The sequence below is a fragment of the Chelonoidis abingdonii genome, chromosome 19, assembly GCF_003597395.2.
Source record: "Chelonoidis abingdonii isolate Lonesome George chromosome 19, CheloAbing_2.0, whole genome shotgun sequence".
Lineage (NCBI taxonomy): Eukaryota > Metazoa > Chordata > Testudines > Testudinidae > Chelonoidis > Chelonoidis abingdonii.
In genome coordinates this window covers 5,626,746-5,649,102 of record NC_133787.1, presented here as the reverse complement: position 1 = coordinate 5,649,102, position 22,357 = coordinate 5,626,746, and the positions used below count along the sequence as shown (strand labels likewise).

General features: G+C 43.4%; 1 protein-coding gene across 7 annotated transcripts in view; it reads right to left on the bottom strand.

The window, feature by feature from the left end:
• Positions 1 to 22,357, bottom strand: part of LOC116827482 (diacylglycerol O-acyltransferase 1-like) — a 42,563-nt gene that overhangs the window by 3,644 nt on the left and 16,562 nt on the right. For 4 of the 7 annotated variants that reach the window (XM_032785082.2, XM_032785065.2, XM_032785059.2 and 1 more), the window contains 11 exons: positions 21,214 to 21,266; positions 20,601 to 20,706; positions 18,053 to 18,178; positions 16,217 to 16,300; positions 13,646 to 13,749; positions 12,526 to 12,564; positions 10,820 to 10,861; positions 10,678 to 10,722; positions 6,830 to 6,942; positions 2,432 to 2,497; positions 512 to 599 (listed from right to left, as the gene is read on the bottom strand). In XM_032785082.2, the coding sequence (XP_032640973.1) occupies positions 512 to 599; positions 2,432 to 2,497; positions 6,830 to 6,942; positions 10,678 to 10,722; positions 10,820 to 10,861; positions 12,526 to 12,564; positions 13,646 to 13,749; positions 16,217 to 16,300; positions 18,053 to 18,178; positions 20,601 to 20,706; positions 21,214 to 21,266 (866 nt within the window). The remainder of the gene's footprint in view (positions 1 to 511; positions 600 to 2,431; positions 2,498 to 6,829; positions 6,943 to 10,677; positions 10,723 to 10,819; positions 10,862 to 12,525; positions 12,565 to 13,645; positions 13,750 to 16,216; positions 16,301 to 18,052; positions 18,179 to 20,600; positions 20,707 to 21,213; positions 21,267 to 22,357) is intronic. The other 3 variants (XM_032785051.2, XM_075073748.1, XM_032785074.2) reach the window with 3 other exon arrangements.

Here is a 22,357-nt window from a genome sequence, read left to right as displayed (position 1 = left end):
CAACACACCTGTTAATGCATCCCAGAATCACGTTTGCTTTTTTTGCAACAGTATCACACTGCTGACTCATATTTAGCTTGTGGTCCACTATGACCCCTAGATCTCTTTCTGCCATACTCCTTCCTAGACAGTCTCTTCCCATTCTGTATGTGTGAAACTGATTGTTCCTTCCTAAGTGGAGCACTTTGCATGTCTTTATTGAACTTCATCTGGTTTACCTGAGACCATTTCTCCAATTTGTCCAGATCATTTTGAATTTTGACCCTGTCCTCCAAAGCAGTTGCAATCCCTCCTGCCACTGACAGTGCCAGTACATTTAGTCCCATAAGCTAAATGCTTCTCAGCTTGCATACCCAGGCCACACAGCCCAGACTGGGGTCTATAGAAGAGAGACCAGTAGAATCTTCGCAGATTTCTCAGTTTGAGTGAGTGATCTGTTAAAAGTCAATGACAGTCATTTGTGGTCTCAGGACAGTGCCCCCTTGCTAGTGCTTAGAACTGTCAGACCTACCTCACAGAAACATGCAGAGAGTAGGAATACTGTCATTCGGGCCTGCCACTTGTCGTAGCCGTGATGCAGCAAGGGCCTGTATACATGTCTATGTACACGAGCCAAAAGAAGAAGAGTTACTTACATTGTTTCCTGGTCAGTCAGCCATTAATATCTGTATTAGTCCGACAGAGCTAGAGATGTATCTTATACCAGGGTAACTCCACTGAAGTCATTTGAGATACTCCAGATTTACACCAGTAAATAAGTGCAGAGTTTGGCCCACAGGAAAACTAGTTTGATTTACAAAAGCACTATTCATTAGTTTCCTGCCCTTTCGCCCTACGCAGTGACAGGAGGAGCTAGGGAGAAGGGTAACTGCACTGAACTGGCTGTTGATGGTATGTTGTTAGGAAGGTAAGTTGCAACCTCCATAGACTCTCCTGGGTTCTGTGAGCTTCCACATGGATTTTAGTAGCTTACTGGTTCCTCCATATGTTTTAATGAACATGCATCAAAAAGATAATTACACAAATAGGCCGAGATTTTCAAAAATGGGCTATTCATGTTGCTTCCAAGTTCATATTTAAGGTACTGAAAATGAGTGGCCTGGTTTGATTTTCAAAAGTGTTGAGCCCCGATATTGCCAATGAAGTCAGCTGAATCAAAATCAGGCCACTTATTTTGCTAACTAAATATGAGCTTAGAACCCTGTTTTGAAAATCTTGGCAATAGCTTTTACCTACAAGAGTGACCCTGCTTCTTGCACAGTACATTGGTGGTGGGCAGCGTTAAGGAGGTCAGGGTGTATGATTCTCAGCACTGTTAGGGTTAGAAAGACCACACAGCTCTTCAGACTGGTTACCCTGCTACTGTGGCTTAGGCAGCACAGGATCATCGTAACAAGGAACTCAGTCAGGTCATGCCCAGGTTACAGGGTAACATGCGAATGGAGTAACACTGGCTTTGTTGGAAGCAGGAGTCACTTTAGCACAGGCTCCAAATATTACGGGTTCCTAGTAGACTAACAGGTCACTATTTATCCTTCCAAAGTTAACGAGGCTTTGAGGCTGGAACACATAATCGCCTGTTCAGCCTTTTGAACCTGTACCGGAAGGTAGTATAAGAGCTACCAGTTTCAATGGCCATTGACTAGACACAGAATCTATTTGTTTGAGATGTAGAACCAGATAAGAGCCAGTGTACAGCTGAGATAGTTGGGCTGCATGCTGGGGAATCTCAGTGCTAAGGAATCCTTTCTCCCAACCTGCTAGTGCAGCCTCAATAGCCCCTGCCGCCAACATACCCCATCTGCACAGGGAAAGTGACTGGGAATGGCAGACCCACCATTCTGCACGTTCCCTGGCCTATCCCTGACCAGCTACACACTGGCATGAAGCCTCAAGCAACCTTCATGGCGCAGGGGTCTGTGATGCAAAAGGGTTCCACACTCCCTGATGAGGAGGAGGTTCCCAAATTGCATCCCCCACAACTGGAACTGCCCAGACCAGAACCCCCTGCAAATTGCAGAGGGGACAGGGTTTGTTTATGGGGTTGCTGTATTATTCCTGAAGATCTCATTCTCAGCAGCACATGCTAGATTCTTACAGTTATTTTAAAGCGTTGAACTTAACAAAACTATTACATTTCCTTCACTACCCTGCTATTCCTCCATGATCACCTGAAATTTAAAGCGCACCTATTAGTTATGCCTAAATGTCAAGGCTTTATTGCAACACCTCAGAGTTAAATTTCAAGCCAGCAGAACTACTGGTGTGAAACAGCAGGTGAGTAGACCCATTCATGGTGATTTAATCCTTCACAAAGAAAATCAGTTATTTATTAATTATTATTATTATTATTATTGATTCCCAGCAGCAATATTTCATCTCCTAAATGAAACTGAATCTTAACTGAAAAATGCAGAACTCATTTTTGTACCTGTCTAACCACTTGTGGGCGGGGATATTCCACCTGGACCAGAACTGTAAGACGGAGTCTGCATTCCTGCAAGAACAGAATAAGCAGAAGGGACGTCTCTGTATAGCACAGAAGGAAGAGCATACCCCCATTCTACCAGACACACATTTTTCAGCACCAATTTTGGTTCACCAAAAATCAAAATGCAGCTCAATCTGCTGATACAACTGCATTTTCCATGGCACTACTGAAACAACCTCCGGATAAGGGCTTTGGTATTCTCTGTAATGCAACCCTGGAGTCAGAAATAAATGCAGTGCTTGCTATTTACAGTACAAGCGTTTAAAAAAAAATCAAGTGCTCCCTGGAGTACTGTACAGTTAAATCCACTGACTCACACATGTAACTACTCTGCAGTTGATTTGCAGGCATATATCCCTCCAGTGGTAAGCTCATCATTTGTACCAGATCTAGAACTTGGGAGCCAATTATTTCACACTTAACGATGACACATGATTAAGGCTATGATTTAATCACAGGTATTTTTAGTAAAAGTCATGGACAAGTCACAGGCAAGAAACAAAAAATCATAGCCCTTGACCTGTCTGTGGCTTATACCATAAATACCCATGATTGAATGTTGCGGGGGGGAGGATGCTGCTCCAGCCGCTGCTGGGGAGGGGAGCCCCAGGGCCAGCCACTGCTCCAGCCATCTGGGACAGCTGCTGGCAGCCGCCAACCTGTGGCTGCTCCCGTTGGTCCCAGGACTGCTGTTCAGGCCACTGCTCAGGCAGTCCCCAGTGCCAGCTACCTGGGGCCACCAGGGCACCGGCCAGTGTGGCTGGCTCAGGGCCAGGGCGGCTCCAGCAGCAGCTGGCTGAGGGGCTGTCTGAGCGGCTGGCTGCAGAGCCACTCCAGTAGTGTTCAGTGTAGCTGGCCCTGGGACCACCTGAGCAGCTGACGCCGGGGTAAGGTGCTTGGGCGGCCTTGGGGTCAACCACACCAGCCGCTGCAGAGGTCACGGAGGTTGCAAAAAGCCACAGAATCTGTTATTTCCGCGACCTCCGTGACAAACACGGAGCCCTACATACGATGTATTCTGCTAGGCTATGAAACCACTAAGTGCTGTGTGTGACAGCACAGGTGCTGGCCTTTTAGGCAGTCTGGCTTGCTGGGGATATCTCAGTGTAAGCCAGAGAGCTGTGTAGCCTTAAAATCCCTAGTCGGAAGGGAGTGAGATGTGAGAGAGAGATGACACTGGAAGCTGGACACCTGAACTGGATGCCCTTGGTGGAGCATGGAGGGGAAATACAGGTGCAGTTGCCTTGAACTGTGACAATGAGTTTAATACTTTAGGTCTGTCATTGTCAATGAATCAGTTATCAGACCTAATTGTAGAAAGGAAAGGCTAAGGTATTGGGTATGGAAATGTACAGAGAAGAGAGAGCCCTGAAAGCCAGTCATTTTTTATTTCAGCTAAATTCAGTATCTAAAAGAGCTGCAGAAGTTAGCGTGCCTCCTCCAGATATTTTAAAGGATGACTGAGAATGACAACTCAATTTTAAAAAATGAAAGAAAATAGCCCCTTCTTCCTGCAGATCTCACACCTCGTATTTTCTAGACCTGATCAGCATGAATCCTTTGTACGTTTTGTAAAGATGACGCAGGGCATAATATCACTTCAAACTTTTCAGTGTTACCTAATTTAACTGGCAGCCATTCCTACTTTCCCTTTTACAGCTTTGGCAACCTGAGATAGGTGGACAGTCAATCAAAACGATGACGAGGTATCCACCAGCTACTGCACTTCCTGCCTCTCACCCACTCTTCTGGAGTGTAACATTCTGGTTCTCCTGACAATGCTTATACCAGCAACAGAACATTATGCATCCAAATGGAACTTACCCTGATGACACTCGATTGTGGTTCTCTTGAATGCTGTATCTATGGAGCTAGCTTACATTTAAGTTATACTGTAGTTACAAAGAATTTACACATGGAGCTTACGACCAGATGACAGTGTCTGAGTCTCATGATATTTGGTGCGTGTCTTAAAACTCCAGCTCCTACAGTCATATGAATATGGGAGAATCTCAGTTTTTTGTAAAAAAAATAAGTTTCTAGCCGTGATATCTGCAGAGCAAAAATGGAAAACGTGGACTCTAAACACTCAACTACCAGAAGGCAAATAAAAAAAGCCAAAAGTTTTGATTTTTTTAAATCTAATTTTTGAGCAATCTGATGCTTTTTAAGGCCCGATTCATGGTTTTTGAACACTTGGGGTTGGCAATGTTGTAGCTTAATATTTACACTTACAAAGTATTTGTCCCTAGTGGTAGTGACTTGCCATGGGGTTAATGGAGTTTGTTTTTATTATTAGGTAACAAGTAGGCATCAGTGGAAGCCAATTGGGGAGTGCAGTCTCTGTCCTTGGAGAGCAGGAAATGTAATCACTGATCACCCTTCCTGACACGAGGGGATGGGACAAGGATGCAAGGGGAGCCTCGGAGTAGGGCAGAGCAGAAATGACATGGGGCATCCTGACTGACAAAGCAGACAACCCACCAATAAGCTCTAGGCACCTGGCCTGTGGGGTCACAGCGCCACTCAGGTTTGGCCTGCCACCGCTCTATCAGGATGGGCGGGGAAGGAGAGGGGACATCCAGGCCAAATTTGAGCGAGTGGCATTGTGACCCCATGCTCGGGGGTCCCTTTGCCTTGCCCCATGAATTTGGGCCCATGGCACATGATTAGTTTGCCTATGCCTTAAACCTACATAACTGGGTCCTGTAGACAGCACCATGTCAAGCCCTGCCAACTGCTCCGTCTCTTGCCTCCAGCTGAAATTGGGGCACCCTGGACCCAGTGAGACTCAGAGGCAGACCCAATCTGCTAGGGGTCCTGCAACAAGCCTATGTACTGTACTGAAATCCTCCTACTGAAATCACTGCCCCAATCTTCCCACATACTGCAGGGATTAGACCAGTAGATCTATGGAATGGCTTTGGAGCACTTTCTACACATGCACCTTTCTGATTGTTGGTAAAAAAAATTAATCTCCTTAATGCCCAACAAAGACAAAAGTATCATGGTTCTTTACATCCCTTTCATAACTTGCATCTCGTAAATCCACTCAGACACTGCAGGTGGATTATGCCATTTCTTGGGAGGCTGAAATTGTTTGTGCTTGCTTCATGTCTCCTGATCCATCCACAGTATGCAGAAGATCCCTCTCACCCCTGCAGGCCATGACTCATTGCTTAACTGTATACATGCATGCACCTGTTCTCAGCAGCAGCAGCAGAGTTAGGCTGTAACTAACATCTCTGTGTGCCAACAACTTTAAAGTATTTTCTGTACCAATGCTTAGGAAGTGAGTTTCAACAGAATAATTACTCTATATTCTATGACACACGTACCATATATATAAATAATATACAGGAAGGTGTGTCATTTTACCAGGTTGAAAGTCAAAAGCACAGAGAATTCAACTACAGTACCTGCAAAGTAGGCATGTCCAGATACAACTGTCTGTTTGAAAATTAAATAAACGATTTGATTTTTTTAAAAGAACCCGAAGTTTTTTTTTAAATGAACCCTTTCCAATCTGAAGTACTGCAGGCTTTTGAGCTACTTATGCAAACTAGATCTTGCCAGGAAAAGCCGGCTCCTGGAATCCCTATCAGTTGCTAGTGATACTGACATTACAAGCTTTTCTACAAATAGAGGTCAGATCAGTGAAAATCAGGCAATGGTCTAAAGTGTAGACTTTGGTTTAGAACTCTACTGTATCTTGTTTTCACAAGCCCACCTCCTGTGCAAATGGCAGTGGAAACAAGAAACAAATGCCAAAACTCCTATTACTTTCAGCTGCTGGCTTCTGTTTCCTGCTTCCACGGGGAATTAGCCAAAGTAAGGTAAAGCCTAGATTTGTGGACCTTACCTGAATCTTATTTTAACAGATCCAATGTCTAGTTCTGACCAGAGATAGCGGTAAAAGTTAAAGTATATTTGTAAAGTTTATGAGGCAGATTCTTGGGACGCCACTTACACGCGTGCAAAGTGTGGTGTAAATCACTGTATGTCTGATTAGGTGACCTTTTAACATCCTCTTTCCATTGTGTAAATGACTGCACAAGGTGCAAAGCAACAGAGCATCTACATCTGTATTTTAAATTCCTTACTTTGCTTTCCCCAGCCCCACTTTTACCCAACACTGCTAACTGACGAACAGTTACAGAAATCCAGTCCCACATGCTAGATACTTGTAGAGGTCAAACCTTTGCCAGCCAAACAGATTTCTCTTTTTTTGGAATGTTAATTTTACAGTCTCCCCACTGACATTAAGCATGACGCAGAGCAGGTTGATTCTATTAAGCAACAGTGATCTGTTTTGACAAGAGGTAAAAGAAGCCTTACCACCAGTCTAGATAAAATTGCCGGTCTCCAAATCGGAGCAGTTCTGCAAGGCAGTTGAGGCAGGAGTGAAAGTACCAATAAAAAAAGATCAGCCAGATGAAATGATTTGGCACCTGTGTGGGGAACATAATAAAAACAATCTTTCCCTGCCGTACACCGCAACTTCTCCAGCACTGCTTGAATAGAATCAGATATAAACTGGCCCTTGCCACAGCAACTGCTCTCATAAAGAGACCTACCTTCTGGATTTAAAGTATCCAGTTGCAAGCGATGCAATGGAGACAGGCTTTTAAATATGATTAATATAAAGAAACACATGGAAATGATTCAAATATAAATAAAGCTCGTAGACTAAGGCAGGGCAGGGTTTCCACAGGAAACTGAGAAACTATATGGGCCTATGGTGTGTAATGAGGTAATTTTGGAATTGAACCTAGTGAATACTGAGAGAGTGAGTAACTGGCTGGAGTCAGGCAGAGGATAGACAAACTTTTCCAGGCAGTTGTGCCAATGCTCCTCATAGATATGGACTGAGTCGTGGCCTGAGGAGATGGCTCAATGTGGGAGGGCAGGGTAGATTTTTTATCTTCAGTGTGGATAAAAATGTAATATGAACTAAAATGAATCAAATACATTCCTCTTGTACCCTCCAGGTTTCCAACAGGGAAATACTCATCCATTAACCAGGGTTTCACCTTCAATGCTTTGTTTTCTTGTAAGAGATAATATCATTTTTGGCCTTGTCCACACACACAAGACATATCGCTTTAACGACACCATGGAGCAGTACTACCCCCCATGGGTGGATGCAGTTAGACTGGAATAAAGGTGCTTTTATCAGTATCGGTTAGGGCTGGTCTACACACTAATCCCAGCATAGCTATGCCAGTGAAAAAGCCACAACTCCTAACAATTTAGCTATGCTGACAAAATCCCCAGTGTAGATACTGCTGTGCCGACAGAAGAATGCTTCTGCTGACATAGCTAATGTCGTCTGGGGAGACGGTGTTTCTACACCAGCATAAAAATTCCTTCTGTCAGTGTATTCACACTACAGGGCTATCCCAGTATACATTTTACTATAGACAGGGAGGGAAATAAGCTATACCAGTGCAAAGCACCTTTCTACAGCTATACCTGAATCTATACTAAGGATTCAACCAGAATAACTATTTCAGTTAAAAAAAAAAAAAAAGCACACCCCTAACCAAAAATCATTATTTTAGGACAAAATCTGTGTGTAGACCAGGTCTTATATTTGCATAGCACTTTTCATGCTGAGGGATCCCAAAGTGCTTTACAAGCTAGAGAATGGTATAGACAGCCATTTCCACTGAACAACTGCTAGCTCTCAGGTAGCACGACAGATGAGGGGTACCTAGCATTGTGCATAACAGTGATGGAAGAGGATATTTTGGCCAAGGACACAGGACAAATCGCTAGACTTTCTAAAAATGACTTGAGATCTTTAATCTCTATTCAGGAAAGACAGGATCTTGACTTCTGAGGTTTCACCTGAAAGATCTGCACATGGGAAATTGCATAAAACTCAATTTATCCACAGTACATTGGAAGAGTAAAGGGTGGCACTGGCCCTTTTGGGCGTCAATCCTCACCATTTCAGGGAATCTAGCTAAGTCAAACTCGATGCATAGATCACTAAGCCATCATGTCTGACACACATCTAGACTGGAGTTGATTTTGTTTGCCTCTCTGCATGTTTTCCAGCCCCCCTGTTTGTCTCCCAGGAATTCACAGAGGAGCTTTGCAATTTTCTGTTCCTAGAAAACTGCAGTAAACAAAACAGAGTGAAATCCTGGCTTCACTGAAAACAGTGAGAGTTTTGCCACTGACTACAGCTGGGCTTGGATTTCACTTCAAATTTCCAGACATCTGCCACAATGGGAGTGTAACAGCAGCACTTTTTAATGGGCTTTGCTTTGCTGTTTAGTACAATCTCATAACAACTTCAGTAAAACTAATGCAATTAGTAATGTAATCAGTGAATACGTGTAACTCCCAGGGGAACATCAAGGGAATACCACCCCTTGTATTTTTTTCTAAAATGACGGTTTACATTTTCCCATTGATACACTAACAAGCACAGGACACCACATAATACCTTTTTCTGCTTTCAGTTTAGTTCAGCATGAGATATGATCAAATAGAACATGACGGCAGTTTAAGATCCCGACAAAACGCAGTGCTATTCTGAAAAGTGATCATGTCAAACTGGATTTACTCAAACAGATCTGTTTCCTGATCCTGATTTTTTGCTTACTTTCATGGGTGTAAATAAGGAGTAACTGTACCAAAATCAGTGGAGCTTCCTGGTGGAAAACCAAGGAAGAAGAGAGGTGAATTAAGCCCTTTGTGTGCATCATAACTGCTGAATTCAGGGACATAGCTCTGCAGAAGCAACCCAGCTAAGAGTGAACTGGACTCTGTTCCTTCCTGTGCAACATCAGTTCAACTGGATACACAAAGTATGTCAATCTCCAGGACTGACAGGCTGGCCTCTTCCACAAGTACTAAATCCATTTAAAGCAAATAAAAAAAGATGTTGATACCAATCCATTGCCATAACAACCAATGGGGCTTAGTGCTATGGAGGCAGAGCACGCATCTTCTGAGGAGAAGACCTCTTCATCACTGACGTGATGAGCAACCTCTCATGGTGTTAATGGATCCAAAGGGAATGCGGCCTATGCCTCCTTGGCCAGAAGCATGGGGACTGCTGACAGGCCTTGGAAGGGGACGCTACCCAGCTATGAATGAACGTAGCGTAAAACAGGGGACAGTGGAGGATGGTTTAGGGCTCCACCAGGGATGTGGAGGTCTTTCCCACATATCAGTGAGGGAGGTAATTGTTTGGGGAAAAGAAATAACTGATAACTTAACACAAGGGTTTTCTCTCCAGCTCACTATAGGATATTTTGTCCCCTCCTCCCAGGTGAGGACCTGCCAATACCGATCCATGCACGTCACCTACAGGCTGGATTACTGTTATTCATGGTATCTGAAGCAGAATGCGAAAACCACGCACAAGCGCTAGATGATATAGAATATAGCTGCTCACCTTCTCCATGGCTTAGGCTGCTGTGAGCATATCAGGCTAATGCTCAAGCCCCTCCAATGGCTCCCAGTTAGCTTCTACTGCCAATTTAAGGCCCTGGTCCTTATTTTCAAAGCAATTAATGGATCAAGCCCTAGTTACATCGAAGATCAAATTTTGATCTTTTAATCATGACAACAGCTGTGCTCCTCTGGGACAATGCAGATCACAGAGCCCAGAATGAAACACATGAGAGGTAGGGACAGACCATTCTCAACTGAGTGGATCTGCCTATGGAATAAACTCGTAGAGGAGACTGGGCCAATCCAGAATGTGCAGGTCTTCAAGAAATGCTGCAAAACCTTCTTCTTCAAAAAAGTAATTCCACCACAAGAATGACAGAACACTGGCACCCCCTTGTATCCAATAATCTTCAACACCGATACCCTCTTCTGCCCAATAACCCTTACCCAGAACAATAATAAAAAAAGAAAATACCATACCTCAAATAAAGTTTTGACTCCAAAAACTGAGACATGCCAGAGATTCCATGAAGTCCACTAGGGACTTCACTATTGCTAACGATTTTACATGGAAAGCAATCAGATGCTATGGTGATGGGCAGCAATATAAAACCCTAAGAGAGATTAAAGAGCTAGAAGGGACTATATTTAGCATGGTTACTGGACTCCTGGCATTCCCAAATCTCCTTTGTTTTCTATTCCAAGGGAAATTTCTCATAGCTGCACATCAGGTTAACCCCTGAATCCAAAAGCATGTAGATTGACCTCACCGCTAGTTTTAAGATGTATTCTGTGAGCAGGGTGGACTCTATTTCCTGCAGAAATAAACAAAATAGATGAATGTTATCTTTGGCACTGGTCGCAATGAGTCAGAATTTGGTTCAAGAAAATAACCAGGTGTGATTTGCTTACATTTATGGGCTTCATTGATTTATGAATATTTGGTACAATCCACTGGAACAAAAAATAAACACAGAATTGAGGATATAAACAGTTCTTTCTGGAAGGCATTGTAAAGTGACTCATTCTTTCATGTCTCTGCTATAATGAAAAAGCACAACTGCAGGCTGTGTAGCATACAAACCCTTCCTGAGGCTGTCACACCAACTGAATAACTGGGAGGACATCTGACACCCTGCTAAACAGCTGCATCCCAAACTGCCAGTTGACTATTGTCGTCCTCATGGGTAGCACTTCCTTTCGGGTGTAAAGACCATGAAGTCCTAGAATGCCTTCAGCATCAGTGTGGACATGGGGCTGGAATCTGTATCCCCCTGCATTAGCGTGTGCAGGTCTCCCTGAAGCTTGGGGGTACAAAGCGCTTGTACTCTAGCTGTGAGCAAACGGTATGCAATCAAATGTCTGGGGGTACGTCAGCATGGTAAAGAGTCCTCAGCACTTGCTAACATGGTGCAAAAGGGTGGCATCTTAGATGAACATGTAGTAATAAGAGCTCAACGTGCGTTAGTAGAGTTAGTAGTTTACTACATGGATTATTAAACTGTACTAATCCACCTCAAACTATGCTTTATTACTGAAAAAAATCCTCCTCCTTCACAACACTCAGTTGCCACCGCTGCAGGCAAAAGGATTTTGGAGCAAATCATGGAAGGGAAAATACTGGACAACAAGGCAGATGACAACTGCTGAGGACAGAGAGTGAATGGGATGAGCTGATGAACTGGGTGTTAGGGTAGGAATTGGGAAAAAAATTAGAAACAGGCCAATATGGGGCATGGATATTTGTGCACTTGGTGGAGGATTTAGTCTCCTCATTGAATCCTGACTGGTCTTCAGGTCCCAGTGGAAATTCCTTTCCCATTTAATCCCAGCCTCCCAGTTTAGATCTTTGCTATTAACTGTTTTCCAGCTTGCTGTGAGAGGAGCAGCTGAGATGGGGAGAAGCCCGCAGAAGCGGCAGAACAAGTTTAACAATCCCCTTGTGATGAGAGGCGCAGTGGGTGCCTTCCCCACACTCGCTCAGTCACAAGCATGTGGATTCCCAGTGCTTAACTTGAGGCTGGACAGCTGTAGAGGAGCAAGGTAGCAGGTGTGAGGGGCATGCAACACAATTAACAGGAGTGGAGAACTCGCCCCCCACTCCACTCCCCCACACTTCATCATCTTTACTTTGTTATATTATATCTGCAATGTGGTCTCGTGGTAGCTCACTGAGCAGTAACTGTGGCTTGGGCTATACTTAAAACTTGTCCTGGCATAGCTATGTCAGTCAGGGTTGATGGAGACACAGCTATCCCAACAGAAGAGTGCTAACATCGGCATAGCTAACATCAGCCAGGGATGTGGTGCGCCTACAGCAGCAGCAAAACTCCTTCTGTCTGTGTACACCGCATCCATGCTATGCTGGCATAGGTGCTGTAGCGTAGACATAGCCTCAGTCTAAGCAGATAAAGATAGGAATCTAAATGACTGAGCTATTTCCAAATTGTGTGAGTATTAAGGTAGATGCAGGGGCTTATTTTGACAGTAAAGAAAATGAAGTGGTAAAGGTCAGACCTAAGTAGCTTATAGCATTAAGAGGGAATATGTGGTTCACAGAGTCCTCATTATCCATGGTAGCTGAATCCCTGGGGTTTAACCTCAGACAAAAAACATACCTGCTGTATTAGCCCCAGCATGAGATGAAAGAGAAAAATCTGCAAAGAAAACAACAAAAGAAGATTTTAGAACCTTAATTCCCTTTAGCTGAGTTGACTCTATCCTTGGTCATCACTGCATAATCTCCAGTCTGTCTTGTATTCAAATACTATAACCGCCCCAGCATCTTCAAGTACAACTGACACTGAAATATCTTGTGCTGCAGCCTTCTAGTGAAGATCTAGTGAATTGCATGCTTCCCAACATATTATTCAATCTAAGACAAGATGCCAAACATCCACATCTTCAAAATACAAGCACTCATCTCGTCATCTGCATTTTCATGGAGTCTGCAGTACAATTTTAAGCTTCCTGCATTAACTGACCAAAGATCAGCTGATCTGATGGACTAGTGGCAATGCAATGAGTTATACATGGAGGGTCCATGTTTGGATGCTACGTTCGATCCTTTGCTTTTTGTGTTGGTTGGAGACAGGAGAGTTCCAGAGACCTCTCATCAGTTTCAGTGACCCCATTGGCCAACACTTTACAGGCTGCAAAAGGAACCTTTAGCATACGACTTGCAACAGCACAGGGCTCTAAGTGGCAACATGGGGCATCAAGAGGGCTCCCCTCTAGAGACAATCTGTGAAAGCCAAACCCCATTTCTCATTTGAGTGTTCTAAAGATGGGGATGGAGATTTGAAATGGATTTGTGAAAAATGGACATTTTTGCAAAAATGTCAATAAAAAAATCTGAAAGTTTTGTTAATTTGATGACATTTCACAGCACAAGTACAGCACAACTTGCCTCAATGAAGCTAAAAGAGGCTTCAGATAGCACTGCTGGCTGTTGCATTTTTAGGATGCATTTGGGATGGCAGACCAAGACTGGAAGGATGTCCTAGGACATTCTTCTACCCCTCCAGGGACTGAGGGGCCTAAGAAAATCTTTTTAACACAGCAGAAATGGCTTACCTGCGTTTGTAAAATATAATGGGAAAATCATGCCTGGCTCAGAACTGTCACATTCAGCCTCCAAGGGAACATATGCAATGTGCAACCTCAAGGTCTGATACATTCACTGTGATAGCGGGAGCAGAGAAGCAGACCGTTTTAAATGCAATGCCTTGTTCTCACCATTTCAATGAATCTCCTAATGATATAGCCTTGCCGGCAATTCTTTTGTCTTGGGAAATTCAACTGGTAGCAAAGCGTGGGGGCTAGCAGGAAGTAATACAGATCTTGGGGAAGAAGAAAAATAACAAGTTTTTAAAAAAAATCACTTTTCATGGCAAATCGACTTTAGAATTCAGAATATCTACACAATTTGGACCATATTTATCTTTTATTGTGATTTCAACCAATGCAGGCTTTGTCTGAAAGCTAATGTTGCTAGATGGAACTAGGAAAGAGATGGAGGTTGCCACATTGTTGGAGACATGATATTCCAATCATAACCAGAACCAGGGAGTATCTTGATGCTATCACTTTGGGTACCCAATAAACTGTAGGAATGCACAAATGAACATGTGTAATTCCAATGACAGATAATCTACAGCTAGATCCTGACCTACGCTACATGCATAACTCCAATGTAAATAGAAGTCACTAAAGAAGAAGTGGGTGGATGACTTAGCTTACAGTAGGTGTAGACATATCCACAGCTGGCCCATGCCAGCTGACATGGGCTTGCGGGGCTTGGGTAAGGGACTTTTAATTAGAGTGTAGACATGCAGACTTGGGATGGAAAACAGGCTCTAGGATCCTGTGAGGCTGGAGGGTCCCAGAGCTCAGGCTGCAGCCCAAGCCCAAATCTCTACACTACAATTAAACAGCCCCTCAGCCCAAGCCCTGCAAGCCTGAGTCTGCTGACACAGGCCAGCCACAGGTGTCTAACTGCAGTGTAGACACACCCCCTGACAGCTTAACTGTGACATGAAGCAGCAGCCTGAGATGCGGGTGGTGCTGAGTCACTCTATCCCACAACATGCAGTGCAGGAATTCCCAGGTGATACAGTGCCTTCTGGAGACTGCACTGCTCTTAAAGAGGGCAATGGCCATGCCTTCTCTCCACCCCTAGAGACAGACTTGGCAGCCCTAACAACCCAGACAGTCCTTATGCTCAGGGAAGCAGGAGGACTGCAACTGTGGCCGGCCTCTGCATGGGGGCTCTGTGAAGGGAGAAGTTCCTTGCATTCCCTCCACCCTTACACATGTGCAGGGGACAGCACAATCTTGCCCTAAAAGGGACTGAAAGGTTCATTAAAAAATTCTCATTTGATGCTGTTTGCTTTTAGCATTTATGAATGTATTCATTTTGGGTGAAACCCTGGCTCTTTGAAACCAGTGGGAGTTTCCTACTGACTTCAATAGGGTCAGGATGTCACCCTTTATCTTGTGTGACTATACCACACAGTCATAGTAGGGCTAAGCTGGAAGAGCGAGACTGCTGCACAGTGTGCTCCATAATAGCTAAATTTTGCTACATTTGTCAACCAATTTGACTATGACTGTATGAAGCTATCACTGCTCATCACAAAACACTTAGGGATGGGTGAGGCTGCTGTGCTTATATAACATCTCACATTTGGAAGCTTGCATGGAGCTCAATCAGAATTCAACAGCTACAAAATACAAATCATGCAGAGACATGGCAGAACTGGCAACACAGCAAAGAGAACTCCTTGAACTAAAGACGTTCTCTTATGAGGACATTATCTCTTGAACAGTAGGTAAAATAGCATTAGAATAATAGAATCCTAGCAATGCAGGGCTGGAAGGGACCTTGAGAGGTCATCTGGTCCACCCTCCTCTGCTGAAGTAAACCTAGAACCTCCCTGACAGGTGTTAATCTAACCTGTCCTTAAAAGCCTCCAGTGACAAGGATTCCACAACCTCCTCGGGAAGCCTATTCCAGTTCTGACAGAGCTGTGCAATGTTCATGCACACTTAAAGACAGTTAATTTTTCATAGAAGCAATGACTAGAATAAAGGCTAAATGGAGGTGCTGTAAGATGTGCCCCATACTTTCAGACTTAAGGCCAAGATTTTATAAAATGAGTGGCTAATGTTAAGCTCCTAAGATCATACTGAAGCCCCTAAATAAAAGGCCTGATTTTCAAAAGTGCTGAACCCCCAACAGCTCCCACTAAGACAAGGTGGGGATATCTTTTGAAGGCACCAGTGCCAGTTAGGCAGCTAATAAAAAAATCACAAACATGATTTAAAAAGTAGTTCCAGGTACTACATCTGCTCTGAATGCAAATAGCCATTTTTGTGGCTTTACAAATACAGTTTCCATTTAAAACATTCTTCCCATTTCCCCAACACACAAACACCGTTGCCCTGTGAAAGACTCACAAACAACAGACTGTACAAGGGGAACTGTGAAATTGGCTATACCTAAAGTGCTGCCAAATAGACAAAGTAAACTAAAAAAATCCAAGATGTTGTTTGCTCTTTTCTCCTCCACTTACAGTTGTCTTAGGTGGTCTTGTAACAGTGGCAGGCAAAGTATTTTCAGCCAGAAGTGTGATTTTTAAGGGACAATGTTCTTTTAAGAAGAGCTATTATAAATGCAATTTTTGTTCATCTGGTTATCAAGGTAAGCTGCTAGGTTTCCACCAGCTAAACGATTTCAGCTGCTGCAAATACAGTGAAGACTGCTGACGATGAAGAGGTAACTCCTGCAGTATGTGGAAATGTTACCTTTTACTTTCAGGTTCATTGGGTACATGATCTGCTTTGACTGTCCTCTTTCATTCCGTCTGGACTGATGGGCTGAAGGATCTGCTGTTAACAAAAGGTGTAAGATCCATCATATGGTTTCAAGTGAATCAAAGGTCACGAATGACTTTATATAACAAGCTAGGACTGAAGCCACAGAGCTCAACTTTTACATGGTTCAAGGAAGTGACACCAACACCAACTTTCTGTCTAGTTTTGACTTCATGCTAATCACAGGGTGCGTAGTTTCCAACACTTTGGGTCAACTTTTCTTCTCTCTTTCTAAGCACTTCGGTAGCCCCCATTCTCATGATATCTGAACACCTATTATCCCCATTGTACAGATGGGGCACTGAGAGGCCATCCCCTGTGTCACACAGGAAGTCTATGGCAAAGCAGAGATTTGAACCTAGGTCTCCTGAGTATCAGACTAGCACCTTAACCATTGGACCGTTCGTCCTCTTTTTTACAAAGAGAACCACATCTTTATTAAAAACACGTCTCCTGTGGTTCACGACTGTGTGAGCTACTTCCCCTTTCTTTTGTGATCACACGGACCACTGCCCTTTCCCCCTGTGATTACGTGCAGCATCTGCTATTGGTTGGGGCAAACGAGCACACAAGGTTTGGTTGCAGCATGACTGGAGGAGGCTAATAGACCTCCCCCCCGCAAAAAGAGGAGCCTAGAAGAGCCAAGCAAGAGGCTAGAGTAGGTAAGACTCTAAGCAGGTAGGAGCTTACGGTGGGATTTTCACATGAGCTCGGCGTTGCCCTAACTCTTATCCCACTGAAGTCTACGGTAGAGAGGAATTTAAACCATTTTTATCAATCCACTCCCAGTTACAGCTATGTCTTCACTGCCAAAAAGGTGTGTTTTTACACCAAGACAGCTAGCTCCAGATAAAGACCCTAATCCTGCTGGTGACTCATATGGGAGTCAATATGGGTCACAGGATGAAATTTCTACTTTTTCTATTGTTTTTTAAAACCTAGGAAATTACGCTAAAAAAACCTATGTTAAATGATCATTACGGTTTGCAAAGCCAAGCACTCAAAAGTTAGGAAATGTCAGAATTCCAGTTGCCAGTGCAACCTTAATTCATCATCCTTGTGCGTATGCATTAATGACATGATCACATTCTACCTTTTCCACAGAACCACTGCCTCATTCAGTGCACAGGAGAGAGGATAAGTTATTACTGCTGGTTCACCAGACCGGGAGAATCCGATTTGCTCCCAACCAAGAGCATCAAAGGGGTCAGAATGTCTTTCGGAGGCAGAGGAGAACTAGGGCTAGGGGAGAATGCTAGGAACAAGCAAAGGTCAGGAGAAAGTGTAGGCTAAGGAGTAAGCATGGTTGTTACTTAAGTTAGCAATAAAGGCAAACCCTAGGGAGGGGTGAATGTAGACATTAACCTACTGAGTGCACACTGTTCTGAGAGCAGGGTGAGACTCTGCCTGTTCATAAACGACGACGCCCTGTTCTTGTTCCCACCGAATTCAGTGCTGCCAGATCTAGCCCATATAGAGCACTTTATATCCTTTATCAAATATTAATGAGTGAATCCTTACAAAAACCTTGTGAGACAACAGACGCCTCAACGAAAGCACATTGACAAATATTCTGGACAGAGAGATTTTCCGTCAATAGATCAGGAAGCTGAGACAAGGAAACTGCCACACAAGGAATCCATGACAGAGCTGGAATGAGAACCCAACCCCCTGGCATTGCTCTCCTCGCCCCATTGAACCGCACATAAATAGTACATTCTTTTCGTTGCCTACTGATAGCGATAGGAGGGTTCAGAATTTGCTGACCTTGCATTCTGGAAGTTCCTCTGACCGGTCTGGGGGTTCCCTCCCTATACCAGCGATTCACCTGATAGTAGGAGAACAGTTTCAGGGCAATGATGATATAAACAAACATGGTCAGCAACCCTCCAGCTAAGAAACAAGAGAGAAAATAACCTGTTGTGGTAGTTCCAGGTTCAGTTTATCTTTTCTTCTCAAACACACAGACTTAGTGCAGCGATGTTGTCTTTGCTAATTAGATAAAGGATATCAGTCTATCTCTGCAACCTGCCTAATGCATCCATAAAATAGATTTGCAAACCAATTCCTTCTCATTACAACGAGGTGCCCAATGACACTTGACTGCTTGAGTGTCCTTTAAATATATACACACCTAGGGACCAATTTTCTGCTGGCGCCGACTTTGGCAGAGGGCCCTGGCAGCAGATATTCTGCCTAGAGAGGTTGTCACAAAGCCCACAAGAGCCAACGCAGCCCCAAAGGTGGGCAGCCCTTGGCCAGGGAGAGGGCATGGCAAGTCAGCCAAGAGATGTCCTGGCTCAGTACCTCACCACTGAAGCCTCTGCCAGAGAGGCTCCAAGAGACCCCAAGAGATTAAAACTGCTGGATGGCAGCAGTGGCCACACTGGTAGCTCTCCCCCACTGGCAAGCCCCCCTATAGCGAAAGGGGCCTTGCTCCTATAGAGAAACACAGTGTAATCCACACTGCCTCGGGAGGGTGGATCAATCCTTAAACCAGGCAAAGCTGTGAACCAGGAGGTTGGTAACAGAAGTGACCATTGAAAAGAAAGCATATGTCAGCATGTTACCACACAGTGATACCACAGATACTATAGGCTCTCTCTAGATTTAGTATAGGAAATAACTGCTGTACTTGTGACTTTTTAATGGCAAACAACGTAAGTAGTTAAAATCATAAAGCATGGCAGAGAAAGCCTCTTTAAATATGGTTTAATATGGTTTCCTTCTCCCTAGCGATGTAGCCATATCATATTAGTTACATTAGATGATGGTGTTACATCATTAATCTGCACACCCCAAAACGAAGTGACACTCCAAATGAAAGAAGTACCATTTTGAGAGACCTTTTTTATTTATTGTCACTCAACAGTTCACTGGACTGAATTAACACTATCATCCACCTCACACATTTACCCTCAAAAATCTGAATACAGATTTTTTGTTTGTTTGGTGTATTATTAAACAGAGAATGCAAGTCATGAAAAGGTCATGGCATACTAATAGTGCTGGGAGTTATGGGTAGGAGTTCACTTGGCTGTGACATCTGGAGTTTCCAATTATTTACTATTTGTTTCAGCAGATGGAGCTATTGCTATTGTGTTACTATACATATGCAATGTGTTCAAAGAAAAAACTACTTTTTCTGCTTTGTTATTTGTTGAAAGAATTGCCAGCTACATCCAGGCAAATTATAAACAATATGAGAGTTTAGCAAATTGGTTAACCTGCTATGTACATTCAGTGCCCAAGTTTCAGAACTCCAGGTTCACTAGTGTGCACACAGAGAGCATTTGTAATGATCACATAAGTGCATATGCAAACTGAGTGACTGCACACTCAAATGACTAGCTGCGCATTTAACTGGTCATTTGCACCACAAATTAGGTTCATATTTTTGTATGTCCATTTGCAGGCCTCTGGGTCCCAAACTTAGGCCTTTATGTAATTCCTTCCAGTGTGTATGTAAAAAGCAGCTTTCACCTTGATAATCAGCCATCTCCTTCAGCCAGATTATCGCACTGAAGTCACAATCCAGTGTTTTAAAACATCACACGTCACTACAATGGAAGTGACCTGGTGCCAGACTGGGACACTGAAGGATACATCTGCCAAAATGAGCAGGTTTTTATAAAGAAGACATATTTACGCACAGGTATATTGGGAAAAGGAATATAAACAAGTACCCAAAAATTGAATATAGATTTCCTAAAATATATTTTAAAAATATATCTCCTTGTGGGAGCAGTGCTTTAAATTAGAATTTGGGATAGATGACCTAATAACCTATTGTACAAGCATTTATGTATTATATGAGGCTATAGACCAACAAAGGTTTCTGTTAACATCATAAACTTTGAGAGAGGAGAACTGGGACTTCCGACTCCTCTTAGTACGCAGACTTATTACCATCATCCCTGACAGAAGCTAGACACATGTACAAAGGGGCCAGGAAGCAGAATACTTGGAACAGAAGGATAGACTATCTTGAAGAATTGTCTTTTTATATTCTGCATGCCAAACAAGTCAGATGAGTATGCATGCACATTACTAAGAACTCTGAGAGGTCAAAGTCAGAATTTGAATGCCTGTTGTTCTGTGGCACTGTTCAGAGACCACGATACTGCATTACCAAGACTGCCATATACACTTTTAAATATTTTGTCATATTGAATCTTATAAACAATCTATTGTGGCCAGCAGCCCTTCCCTTCTCCTCCCACCTGAAGACAAACACATCTGTTGTGTGACAAACTGCACATTACATTATAGTGCTGGCCATAAGTACCTCTACCACAAAGCAAGTGTCTCTCACCTGGAGTTATGGCTTGCATTCTATAAACCATCACAGCTGGGAATGTAACCAGTAAAAAGAGGTTAACTGACTGCAACACCAAACCAACGCTTTCAGAGTCACGAACCTACAAAGGATAATAATGTTATAGCATAACCAGTGATTCTTTAGCCTTATCACTAAAGCTCTTTCTAAATCAGGATGTTTTTGGTGACTTTACTGCTCATGAAAGTGCTGGACAGAAAGGAAAACTAGGAATGTTGCAAGCTTCCTCCATATACCTCTACCAAAGACCACTCATCATAGCCTCCAAGATATATTTCAACTCCAGTCTCCGACTCAAAGACTGAGAATTGTGCCAACTGTGTGGTAGTTTAGGGCTGATAAAAAGCTAGCTAGGTTGAGGCCACATAACTCATTTTACTGGTGACCAAATCTAAATTTGACTCTTGATCTCCAAAGCTGAAATGCACGAGTGCATTAAACCGTACTACTTTGCTACTAATGTTCTTTACAATCAATAACGGCTTATGGGATTTCACTTCTCCCAGTAGATCCATAACAAGAAGTGTTCAGTCAGAAATATCATTATAGAGAGCAAGCACAATGCAAAGCAAACAACCAGTTCACTTACCTTTCTTAAATATCTTTCTATAAAAACCGCAGGAAGTGCAAACAAAACAGAGGCTGAAAGGAAGAAAAATAACAAAACATCAGGAAATAAATCTGTATCAAACACATCTACGATAAGTAAGTTCACAGGTAGGACTTAACTGGTGGGAAGTGATACGTTCTACTAGAACTTCTCTGGAGATCTACAAGTTGCAGCAGAATGGATGCTTTCATTTTTTAAAATGATGTTTCTAGCCCTTCTGGTTGTGAATATGCTGTTCTGAATGTGATCCAATACCAAGATGACACTTCAGACAGAATGAAATCATAGCTCCCAGGACTAAATGCTAAAATCTGCTCCCTGGAAGTGGAAGGCCCTAAACACACCGTGGAACAACTGTGGTTCCCTGCAAGGATAAGGACAGCATACAGTGGAATGTGGTGTGACAGAACTCATGTAGAAGAGTGGCATAGAGAGCAGTTCCTATAGGGATAGCTTTGAACATTGGCCTGCTAAACCCAGGGTTGTGAGCTCAAGCCTTGAGGGGACCATTTAGGGATCTGGGGCAAAATAATCTGTGAGGGACAGTATTTCAGTCCTGCTAGTGAAGGCAGAGGGCTGGACTCGATGATCTTTCAGGGTCCCTTCCAGTTATATTTTTTGGGGGACGGGATAGTTCAGTGGTTTTGAGCAGTGGCTTGCTAAACCCATAGTTGCGAGCTCAAGCCTTGAGGGGGCCCTTTAGGGATTTGGGACAAAAATCTGTCTGGGGATTGGTCCTGCTTTGAGCAGGGGCCTCGACTAGATGATCTCCTGAGGTCCCTTCCAACCCTGATATTCTATGGACAGTTCTAAACTGCTCACTTAGGAAGGCATATGGGTCCCAGTTGTTATTAAAGCACATGGGCTACTGAAGTGGCTATGCAGCTGCTCAGCATCAACCAGCTGGATTGGGGAAGGGAAAATGTCTTTTCCTACAACCCCTCTTAGATCTTTTGTCCAAAACTGAACTTTGCAAGAGGTGTTTCAACAGTTAGTGCCAAGAGGGGTGTGAGCTGTTCTCATTCATCTCAATGAGATGTTAACTTTGATATCTGACAAGGACAGTTTAAATTCAATACAGTTAACTATTTTACAGCTAATTATGTTAGGAGAAACATCCACA